Source organism: Crotalus tigris, unplaced genomic scaffold, assembly GCF_016545835.1.
Source record: "Crotalus tigris isolate CLP2741 ecotype Arizona unplaced genomic scaffold, ASM1654583v1 scf7180000024473.799607, whole genome shotgun sequence".
Lineage (NCBI taxonomy): Eukaryota > Metazoa > Chordata > Lepidosauria > Squamata > Viperidae > Crotalus > Crotalus tigris.
In genome coordinates, this window is record NW_024100644.1 from 628,621 (window position 1) to 641,229 (window position 12,609).

Below are 12,609 nucleotides of genomic sequence, written 5' to 3' on the forward strand. Positions count from 1 at the left end.
AGGGCTTTGCCAGCTGTTGGATATGAACTTATTATTTTAGCTTCTGCAGCAATTACTAGGGACCACTTTAATAAATATTTTAATAAACCTGTACTCATTAAGTGTGGGTTTGATATTCTGATATACTCAAATTTATTTTAGAAATAAGTTATACCAAACGTCAAATGGAATCTGTGCTTCTGTTACTACTTCCATTTATCTCTTGCCTTGGGAAACTATTTCCTAAAATTTTGTATCATTATCTTGTAAACATAACTCTTTCTTTCTTTCTTTCTTTCTTTCTTTCTTTCTTTCTTTCTTTCTTTCTTCTTCCTTCCTTCCTTCCTTCCTTCCTCCCTCCCTCCCTCCCTCCCTCCCTTCCTTCCTTCCTTCCTTTTTTGTCCTTTCTTTCACATCTACATTCATAATTAAACCACAACATTCTGATTCCAGTCATTTTCCCTTGCCATGTTCTATATACCAGTGGTTTGAGGTTACCAACAATTTCCTCACATATGATATGTGCATTTTCTGGTTTTTGAATAAGTATAACTCTTTGGTGCAACATTGTTGGTCTGTATGGCATTCAACCTACAGTTTTGGTCAAGGGAGCTGTCCGCTTTAGTTGCTTCTGATTTACAACATTTGTAAACCCAGTTTCAGCATTCCTGTTGATTTCGAAGTTTTCTCCCTAACTTAAGAATTCCCAGGTTAACTTTTTTTTTCTATTTGGGTTTGAAAAGCAAAGTTTTGGAAAAACTTTATTTAATCAATGAGTTGATATCTGCATAGTTTTGTTGAAGGTTGAAGAAAACTCTCTTTCATCCTGCATAATAATTCCCCCCAAAAATATACTTCTGATGCTCTAGTTCTAATCTAGCTTTTATCATGAAAAGTGGCTGAGTGACCTTGGATCAGTCACTCTATCTCAACCCAACCCACCTCACAGGGTTGTTGTTGAGAAAGAAAAGGAGGAAGAAGGAGTATTGAAAGGTTGCATTTACAGAGGGATAGAATCAAGATCACGTTTAGTGTTGATACCACTTTATAATGCCTTGGTAAAGCCACCCTTGGAATATTGCATCCAGTTTTGATCACCACAATGTAAAAAAGATGTTGAGACTCTAGAAAGAGTGCAGAGAAGAGCAACAAAGATGATTAGGGGACTGGAGGCTAAAACATACAAGGGACAATTGCTGGAATTCAGTATGTCTAGTTTAATGAAGAGAAGGACGAGGGGTGACATGATAGCAGTGTTCCAATATCTCAGGGGCTCCCACAAAGAAAAGGGAGTCAAGCTATTCTCCAAAGCACCTGAGGGCAGGACAAGAAGCAATGGATGGAAACTAACCAAAGAGAGAAGCAACTGAGAACTAAGAAGAAATTTCCTCACAGTTAAAACAATTAACCAGTGGAACAACTTGCCTCCAGAAGTTGTGAATGCTCCAACACTGGAAATTTTAAAGAAGAGATTGGACAAACATTTGTCTGAAATGGTATAGGGCTTCCTGTCTGATTAGGGGGTTGGACTAGAAGACCTCCAGGGCCCGTTCCAACTCTGTTATTCTATCCTATTCTAAAAGCTTGATGGATTCTTTATCATTATGAAGTGATCCCAGCCATGAATACAACACCAGCATATCCCTGTATCCCTCTATCACAATTCTCTTGCTGAACTTTTATATCTTCTAAGGGATGATGGGAAGAGAAAGTCATGCAAATTCCTTCAAAAACTTGTTCTTGGCTCTTCAAAAGGTTGTACCCAAATGAAGAGTCTTCAGTGTTTCTCTTAGATCCAGGTTCAGAATTCTTTGATTTACAATGAAGATCTTATTTTGTTTGTTTTCCTTTCTTTTGGTGCAAAAATGTAAGTATAAGTTCTAGAAGTGGTTTAGATGGCACACCATAGAGCTCTTATATTCATTCTCATCTTCTCTTTTTTCCAAAGGGGGCCTTCTCAGAGGTTCAGCTGGTTTCAACTGGCGCAGGAGTAGTAAGGCCTGGAGATAATCTCTGGCTGGTGTGTAAAGTGACCGGGTTCTCCCTCCAGACTCAGAACTATGTTTGGCATTGGTTCCGCCAGCCTTTTGGAAAAGGTGTAGAATGGGTTACAGGAATACATGCCTATAATGGGGACAAATGGTATTCTCACTCCATGAAGAACCGTGCCTCAATTTCAGCAGACAACTCCAAGAATGAGTTCTACCTTCAGCTGAATACTGTGTCAGTTGCAGACTCAGCTGTCTATTTTTGTTCCAGAGAAGACACAATGAGAGAAGTTTATTTGGGATCTGAACAAAAACAGGAAACAGTTCTTTGATTCTTATAAGTATGAAATGCAGAGGCAAAGAAGACAGTGGAGATCAGAGAAGAGCAAAGTTGGTCTTCTTTTCAGTCTTTAGCACAATATATAGGTCTTTAGCACTATATATCAGATGAACCCAGAGAGAGATTGATGAATATTTTGCAGCCATAGCAGATCTCCCTTCTTCTTCTTCTTCTTCTTCTTCTTCTTCTTCTTCTTCTTCTTCTTCTTCTTCTTCTTCTTCTTCTTCTTCTTCTTCTTCTTCTTCTTCTTCTTCTTCTTCTTTTCTTCTTCTTCTTCTTCTTCTTCTTCTTCTTCTTCTTCTTCTTCTTCTTCTTCTTCTTCTTCTTCTTCTTCTTCTTCTTCTTCTCTTCTTCTTCTTTTCTTCTCTTCTTCTTCTTCTTCTTTTCTTCTCTTCTTCTCTTCTTCTTCTTCTTCTCTTCTTCTTCTTCTTTTCTTCTTCTTCTTCTTCTTCTTCTTCTTCTTCTTCTTCTTCTTCTTCTTCTTCTTCTTCTTCTTCTTCTTCTTCTTCAAACCTAATAAAGCTATTTGCATTAATTTCACATCTCAATTCAGTCTGAAACATTATAACCAACCTAGAGATATAAGTAAGCTGTGGATATAATATTTCATAATATTAACACATTTAAAACATGTTTAAACTTATTCTGCTTTTTTAAACTTATTGAATTCCATTCTTTATATTGAGCCTACTTGAATGATTCTAATAGTGCATACCATTACATGTAAAATCAGTGCTCTTTACATATGTCAATTCTTGTAGGGTTTCAATAAAAATCAATAAAGGAAATTAATGTACAAAAATACATGTATTCATGATAGTATCTGAAATAGATTATAGTACATGATGATTAAAATGATTTAAAAGTCTGTGTTTTGGTGCAGCAATGATCAAAATACATTCCTACAGACAAATATACCCAGAAGCACAGTAAGTGGAAAAAATAGTATAATATTCATTGTAGTATCTGAAATTATAATCTAATTTCCCAGGATTTAAAAAATAATAATTTAAAAGCTGTGTTTTGGTGTAACAATGATCAAAATACATTCCTACAGACAAATATGCCCAAAACTACTGTACATTAAATGGAAAATTTAGTGTAGTTTTGGTGAACTTACAGTAACAGTATGCATCCTTTCAGATTTTTTCAAAAAGTGTTGTTACTATAATCAGCCAACTCTGGTTCTCTTTTATCCTGAAGTATATGCAAATACAGACATAGCCTTCCTCTTTATATGACATCTTCTCCCACCTTTTTAGGCTGTGGCTAGAGAGTAAAAGCCTGTCTGCCTGGAAGGTCTCCACTGAGAAAGAAAAATGTTAATTTTGCTCCAGCTCATTTCCATTTTAGCAGTTATCAAAGGTAATGGTTCTTCCATACAGAGTAGGAACGTAACAAGCTCTAATATGCTTCAGGTTGATGGACTTGAGGAAGCCGGACACTTAAAATGTACATATCAATATTTCTTTTCCAGATGTCCAAATGGAGGTCCAGCTGGTGGAATCTGGAGGGGATGTGAGAAGGCCAGGGGAATCCATTATTCTTTCCTGCCAAGCTTCAGGCTTTACCTTCAGCAGCTATGAGATGAGCTGGGTGAGACAGGCTCCAGGGAAAGGATTGGAATGGCTTGCTTTGATAGATGATCCTGGAGATGGGAGCACCCAATTCTATGCCAATTCTGTGAAAGGCCGTTTCATCATCTCCTGGCAAGATGCCTCCAGCATGGTTTATCTCCAAATGAACAACTTGAAACCAGAGGATACTGCTGTATATTACTGTGCTAGAGGATCACAGTGAGAAGAAGCTACACTGAAGCTTGACAAAATCCCTCAATGTTCATGGCTGCCATCCAAGTTGAGTCAGCTTCCATGACCTCAATTTAAAACAAAGGAAGTTAGCTCTCCCTGCAGATGAGCAGAACCAGCTCTCTCTCATTTTCTCCATTGGCAGACTAGAAAATCTGCTTATATTCAATCAGCTGAATGACACCAATCATTTCTGATCCAGTTTCTCTTTTCTTGGTCACCATACGTGGATGTGTGCTTTACTTCGGAGGTGAAAGAATGGGAATAATGCTCACTATTGCTATTGTAGTGCTGTTTGCTGATTCTGTAAGCCACTTAGAGAGGGTGTGAAGCACTGTCAAGCGGTATATAAGTCTAAGTGCTGTTGCTATTGGACTTAAATGATATCCCTGCTGTTTTTTAAAAAAAATCAGTGATAACTGTGATTCTATTCATTAAATTCTGTTCAGTTTGTTTTCTTTCTTTTCCCCTTTTCAGGTATCAAATCAGAGGGACAGGTGGTAAAGGCTGAACAGGATGCGAGAAGGCCTGATGAGTCTCTCCCTTTGTTATGCCAAGTCTCCATCTTCACCTTCAACAGCTATGATACTGATAGAGAATATTTTAGGCTTGGCATGTCCAAATTTCAGAAAATGTTTAAGTCGATTCTTCTGGCATGTCACAATTAACTTCCACCCCCATAGAAAAAAAAGAGAAACAATTCTCTATATCTCCCCCATTCCCCATTTAGGATCCTGGGCATAGATATTTGGTGGCAATGCCAATTCTTGGCCTGAATCAAGGCACAAGCAGAAACTTCAGCCTTAGCACTACAGTTGCTATCCAAAAAGGCTGCCTTGCACCATTTCCCATAATTGCCCCAAGGCCCAGTACTGTTGTGGATCTGCCATATATAATTTTCCTTCAGACTTTGTTCTCTTTCTGTTGACAGGCACTGGCTCTCCAAGGCTGTTCCAGGTCAAACAATAACCATAGTAATAGCATTTAGATTTATATACCACTTCACAGTGCTTTACAGCTCTCTCTGAGCACTTTACAGAGTCAACACAATGTCCCCAACAATCTGGAACCTCATTTGACTGACCTTGGAAGGATGGGTGGCTGAGTTGAGCCGGTCAGGATCGAACTGCTGGCCGTGAGCAGAATTAGCCTGCAATACTTCATTCTAATCACTGCACTACCACAAGCCCTTCTTCATTCTTGAAGCGACTTGAGAATCAGAAGCTTGTAGTTCTTTTCATGTGTTTGTTTTGTATTTTTTTCTTATATGTTTTTAGAGGGGTGTAATGGCTCAGCAGTTAAATACGGTGAGCTTTTCAGCTGGGGTGCTGACAGCTGCGTTTGAGACCTGAGCTCTGTGCAATGGGGTGTGCTCCCATTACTTGCCCAGCTCCTACCCACCTAGCAGTTTGAAAGCATGAAAATGCAAATAGATCAATAGGTACGACTTTGGTGAGAAGGTAAGAGCATTCTATCCACCTCTGGTGTATAATCATGCTGGCTGTATTACCACAGAAAATGGACAACACTGGTTTTCCACAGCCAAGAAATAGAGATGAGCACTGTGTCCAGAAATCAGACATGACTAGACAGGGAAATTTTTATCTTTTACTTTTGTATTTTTTATCCATGAAATATAACAGACTATCAAAAAAAGCAACATTATTATAAATGGTGTGTTTATAATGATAAAACTTTATACATTATAGAAACCTCATTTAGAAAAGAAACTAACTAAAAAATTACTCAGTGCCTTGACCATATAGAAATGTATAGTTCTACTTGCCCCAAAGCCAAAAGATTCTGGTCAAGAATGCACATATGGTTTGTTGGGAGAAGGAGTTAAAGTGTGTTATGGTTTTGATTGATAGTATAGTTGATTAATGTTAGTTAGGTTATGTTTGTTTATTTTATTTTTTATCCTGTAATCAGCTCTGGGAAGTGGGGGAGGGGGGAAGGGGTGGGGGGTTTATATTGAAATAAATTTATAAAATTTTTAAATAAAAAAAAGAATGCACATATGGTTAGAGAAAATTACTAAAAACATATAGATTTTAAGCCAGAATTATTTTTGTTAGACATAATTATAGGAAACTATGAGAAAGAGTGTATATATCTAATTTTATATGTATTAACTGCAGCAAGAGTTGTATTCACTCAACATTGGAAAAATGAAGATTTACCAATAGAGGAAGAATTAATTAAAAAAAAATAGATTGTGCATAAATGGATAGATTGACACTGAAAATGAAAGAGAAAAAAGATTCAGTATATTTTAGAATATGGGATACTTTTTACCAATGGCTAGAAAAATGAGGTAGAGAGAAAGGAATTTAACATATATTTGTAAGTTAAATGTTGGAAACCCAGACAATATGTTGTTGATAAAATATTAAGCCATTTTAGAATATGAAAACATTTCAAAAGTAGATTATCAGCACACTTACCACCCATTCCTTAATATTAGAAAAATGTTTCTATCCACTTCCAATTGTTCAACAGATTATGGTAAAGTAAAGCCGTGTTTAGAATAATTATCTTTTAAGAAAAATATCTCAATATCCCAGTTTTATTGAGCATTGTTTAATCCATCATGGGGCTGTACCAATAGTATTTGGTTTATTCAATTTCTGGATAGTGGAATTGAGTTTGAACCATTTCCATTCAGTATTGAGATGTTATATTTCATTTTTGATAGGCATTTTATGGAAATTCTATCTGTTTTTCTGCATTCCTTTAAACAGTCCATACTGTTATGAAGAGTGTTTAAGAAAATAAAAGCAATACAACTTTTTTTAAAAAAACAAAAAAGTAAAGAAAAGTAACCAATAACCACTAAACAATTCCTAGTAGTTAAAGTAATATAATTGAATTGAGTTACCTCTTTGATCAATGATTTCTTTGATCTACAATCAAAGAAATGTGGAGAATAAGAACTGAGAAGTCCTTTTATTAGTAGGGATATGTAAATTCGGGTACAGTTTCCTTTTTAAGTGAAGCAGCTTTCTCTACGGGCTAAATGCAGAAACCTTTAGAGTTTATGGAGGTTTGAATGCATTCCACAGAATTCTCCTCTGACTGATCAAAGATGGCTTTTTGGCTAAGCTTGGCATTCTTGCTCACAATTCACAGAGGTAAATTTTCTCATGCAAAAAGAGGATTCTTCTTTTCTGGTTGCAGTTATGCTTATACAACCTATTTGCCCCAGGAGCTGTTGATACAGTTCTACAGAGGAATTATTGAGTCTGTCATTGTTGCTTCTATAACTATCCGGTTTGGTACAGCAACTAAACAGTCTGACGTATAGTTAGGACTGCAGAAAAAATAATTGCATCCAGCCTGCCTTCCACTGAGGATCTGTATATTGCACGGATCAGAAATAGGGCTGAGAAAATATCTACAAACTCCTCACATCCTGGACATAAATTGTCTCAATTCCTCCCCTCAGGATGCTGTTATAGGGCATTGTATGCCAAAATAACTAGACCCAGAGGCAGTTTTTCTCTCAAGTGCCATCAGTCTGTAGAATCCCTAATTCTCGGTTAACCCATGTTGTATGGTTGTAACATTATTATTATACTTGTTATGTTCTCTACTATCCTCTCTTATTGGTATCATTATTATGATTATTATTACTCTGTTGCTTTGCATGTACATCAACAGCTTCTGCACCGGAGACAATTCCTTGTGTGTCTAATCACACTTAGCCAATAAAGCTATTCTATTCTATTCTATTCTATTCTATTCTATTCTATTCTATTCTATTCTATTCTATTCTATTCTATTCTATTCTATTCCATTCCATTCCATTCTATCCCACCCCACCCCACCCCACCCCACCCCATCCCATCCCATCCCATCCCATCCCATCCCATCCTATCCTATTCTTTCCAGGTGTCCAATCTGAAGCCCAGTTGGTGGGGTCTGGAGGGAACATGAGAAGGCCTGGACAGTCCCTCCATCTGTCCTGCCAAGGCTCTGGATTCACCTTCAGCAGCAAGTGGATGGTTTGGGTGAGACAGGCTTCAGAGAAAGGATTGGAATGGATTTCTTATATACAAACAAGTTCAGCTAGTATTTACTATTCAGACAAAGTGAAGGGACGCTTCACTGTCTCCAGAGACAATGCCAAAAGCCAGCTGTATCTGCAGATGAACAACCTCAAATCTGAAGACACAGCAGTCTATTATTGTTCAGGCACAGTGAAAGGAAGTGCACATAAATATTCCTTTCTTCACAGCAGCTGTTCACCGTTGTTCAGAAATAGGAATTTGGATTCATAAATTAGAAGACAAAAGACTGAAGTAAAGTCCTGCTCTTCATACATTTAATTCTAAATGATTGTTTTTAATAGGCACCACTCTTTATAAGAAGTAAAACAGAGCATTAGATTTTCCCTCCGCTTGTATATCTTGGGAGGGGAGAGAGAGAGAGAGAGAGAGAGAGAGAGAGAGAGAGAGAGAGAGAGAGAGAGAGAGAGAGAGAGAGAGAGAGAGAGAGAGAGAGAGAGAGACTTAACGGAATGAATATACAACAACAGTTTCTAAAAAGACTACCTCAGAAAAGATTCCTCAGAATCCAAATCAACTGCATAGCCAACCAGAGACAGCACCAACCCTCAACCAACCTATGCAAGCCCCCCTTCCTGTCCCACCAGCACCTCCCAGTGACTTTGACCTGATGTAACCTCCCCATCACAAGATCACCACAACCCTCTCGCTGATAACTCACACATGACCCATCACAGGACCCTCACTTGACATGCCCACACATGAAGCCCTTATAAACAGAGGAGCACTAACACTGACATTCCCTAAACTCTGCTGAAGATGTTACCTGGCCTGGTAATGAGCAAAGTATTAAAAAGAACTGAAGAATTTGGGATTAAGCTGAGGCATACAGAATATGTGCAGGCCTGAGAAATATGTGTTGATATTGAAGGCAATTAAAATTGCAAAGTTATTTTGGAATGGATGGTGAGGGGAAGTTCTATAGAACCCCTTACATCATGGCATCAATGATAAGGCTTTATAATATGATGTCTGATCAAGACTGAAGTAATATCTGTGGTTGCAGCCATGATATTGACAGATTATCCAACAATTTCCTTGAGATTATTAAAAATTAAAATAAAAAAATAGTTTTCCCTTGGTGTCAAAATACATTTGGTCCTTCAAGAATCTGAGTATCCAAGTTCCTCCACAGCAACTTCCATTTTCTCTGGCAAATTGAAATGCTTAAATGTTACAATAATTCAATTATGGTAAATTTCAATTATTCAATTGTTTACATCTTTTATGTGCTGTTTACTTATTTAAATTTTGGTGGCTTATGATATTAAAGGAAGGGGACAAATAAAACTGTCTTCTTCCACTGTGGCTAACTAATGAGGATCCTTCTTTCCCAAAAGCTGAAGTAGATAATCACTAAAAGCAATAAAGGTCTAGAATCCAGTCTGGATTGGTCATTGAGACCAGAGGTTTAGTCTTTCAAATTTCTGGATTTGTGATGGAGCCCATCCTTGGGAACTTGTGTCTACCAGAATGTGTGCTTTGGGTTATTCTATGCGTAGTATTTACGTGAAGCCTGGTTGTGTGTGGCTTTTTAGTTGAGGGGTCCTTGGTGATCTCTGAGCTTGTTATCTTGCAGACATTTCACTATCAATGCTAGTAAAGAGTGTTGTTTGCTGTCTGTTTATATTCTGGTGTCTTGCCTGTCTGTGTGGGTGGGGGCAGTCTTAGGGATTCTTTGATTGGGCTGTTTACTGATTGCTCTGTGGCAGTTTCTTGATTGAGGTGTTGCTTCCTTGACTGATGGTCTGAAGTTGACCTTGGAGTTAATCTTTGCTGATCTGAGCACTGATTACTGGTGGAGAGGTGCTGGAATCTGTTTGTCTTGTGGGCTTATTGACTGTCTCTTTTGCATAATCTATAGATGTTGTTAATATAGATGGCTTGTTAGTTGTTGATGGCCAGCTATTAAGTTGTTGGCTGTTGTTTCTCTGTGCTGCCAAGCCCTCAGCTCCTAAATATCTGATACGCACTCCTGTTGACTGACAAGGGGCCCATTTCCAAGACTTCAATCATTTGCCTAGCTATCTTTGTACGAGGAGATCCGAACACACATTGGTACCCTCACATTGCAATGAACAATTCTGCAGCTACTAAGATTGTTGGCTGAGCAGGTACTGCTGATTTTCTATGTATATCGAAGACATAGAAATTCTTAATTCCACTGATGCTTTGCCCCTTGTTAGTAATTTTGATCATGTGATCATGGAGATGCTACAAGTCTGAGGACCAATTGTATATCACTTATAACTTTCAACAGTCATTAAGCAGTGGTTGTTAAGTTCAGGGGTTGTATATCCCCATCTTTCACACAAGAAGCAGGCTTGTCACATGGAATGCCAATGGTTGGGTGGTGGGAGACAAGGAAAAACTAGTTTCTGTAGTTCTAATATTCTGAAATTGTGATCATTTTCTTTGTTGCTCCTTTGAAAACTCACTGAGAATGGCCTCAAGAGAACTTAATTTCTCAAGAAATTTGTCAGGCCCCAGCATATAATATGTGTATATACTGTTTTTGTTCTGTAGACCCATCTAGTGGCTAGGGGTCAAATACCAATCTGTATTGTTTGGATTTTTACCCATCAGCTCTTACTCCCAAAACAAATGCATGCTGGGAAGCCAGACTCCATTTCCTTTAGCATTTGGAAGAAAGCAGATGCACCAGGAAGAATCCATCCTAATCTATGGCACATGTTTGTCTGAGGACAAAATCTCATGCTGTGGTCCATGGAGTCCACAAAGGTCACAAAGAGTAGGACAACAACTTAGCAATTGAACAACAACAAAATGAAATATGGAGGAATTGCATTAGACTGCAGATTAATAAAATGTAGAAGGAAGAAGGGAAACATTTTCTTGGAGCATGACCAAAATTTTCTTTCACTGTTTTGTTCCTTGATGAAATTTATAAACCACAAAAACTGTGCTTTCCAAAATCACTGTAGTGTGTTGATGAGGGGGGATTTATTTAGTTTAATTTTCTAAGAAGTGATTGCTAAATAGGAAATATATCAAAATGCAGATATTTTATGCAAGTGTTTTTTTTCCCACTGAAATTTGTATTTCATTCCCATTATTAACCTGCAAATGAGGATCATCTGGTTAACTTCCCCCAAATTGCACCCACAGAATAAATAAAATCCATTCAGCACATATTTTTATTCCATTTCTATTGTGTTAAATATAAAACAGTGTTAATAAAATGATACTACTTTGATTATCATCACCATGATCAAAAAAGAGAAGAAAAATAAAAGAGAAAGAAATGGTGTCAAAAATTATCTTCCAGGCAAAAGAAATCTAAATATGCTAACCCTATTGATTGATCTCATCTCTATGTCCAAAACAATAACAACACCAATATTCAAACACCAAGTAGGTGGGGGCAGACTATTGTTGCAAGTCTGATATACTTCATATACATTGGAGTTACTCAATGTAGTTACAAGGGAACATCCATATATCAGCATTTTTATTCTTTAAAGATTAAATATTATTACTTTGAATCACTATGTATCAAAATCTGCAGTTCTTTTTGTAAGCAATTTCGTTTTATTTATTTACATTGTTTTTTATTGAAAAGTTTTACAAAAAATTACAAAATATATCCCAAACCCAACCCCCGACCCCCCCGACCCCTCCCCCACTTCTTAGAGCTGAACACAGGGTAATAAATATAATAATCATAATCTAGCTAACATTAACCAACTATATAGATAAACAAATATAATGTGCTTTAACTCTCTTTTAACACAAAGTAAACAATTTAAGAATAAACTTAATCATATAAACAAATTAAAATCCTAATATCTAAACAACACAATATCATAAAATTTCCACTTTTCTAAACTAATAATAATAATAATATAATAACAACAATAATAATACTCTAAAATTTATTCATAAAATAAATGAAACTTTTTAGTCCCATATTTATTCTGAATATAATCTATCCATTTTCTCCAAACTGAAATGTATCTTTCTTGTGAATAATCCTTCAAATATGCAGAAATCTTAGCCATTTCTGCTAAGTTTGACACTTTAAGCATCCATTCTTCTATGGTAGGCAAACAATCCTTCTTCCAATATTGCCCTATATTTATTTATATTGTTGTGAAACTTGCATACTACATTGTATTGTTTTGACACAATACTATTTATACAATGATGTTTAAAATGATTAGCACACCAGTGCCTGGATAACTTAGGACAATGAGGATTTAAAAAGACAAAAACTATTATAACTATATAAATTATATTTATAATGTTAGTGTTAATAAATGTAAATTACTGTACTTTCCGGCGTATAAGACGACTTTCCAAAGTGTTGAAATCGGCGCCAAACTTGGAGGTCATCTTATACGCCGAGTCATCTTATATGCTGGAAATAATGGTAGTTTCCGGTGTATAAGATGACTTTCTAG

At 36.8% G+C, this 12,609-nt stretch overlaps 1 gene segment (V, D, J or C); it reads left to right on the forward strand.

Moving 5' to 3' along the window:
- The first annotated feature begins 3,603 nt into the window (after positions 1-3,603).
- Positions 3,604-9,498, forward strand: LOC120303649. The segment is given in 3 exon segments: positions 3,604-3,672; positions 3,785-4,103; positions 9,459-9,498. Coding segments are annotated over 3 exon segments (405 nt in total).
- Positions 9,499-12,609: the final 3,111 nt, after the last annotated feature.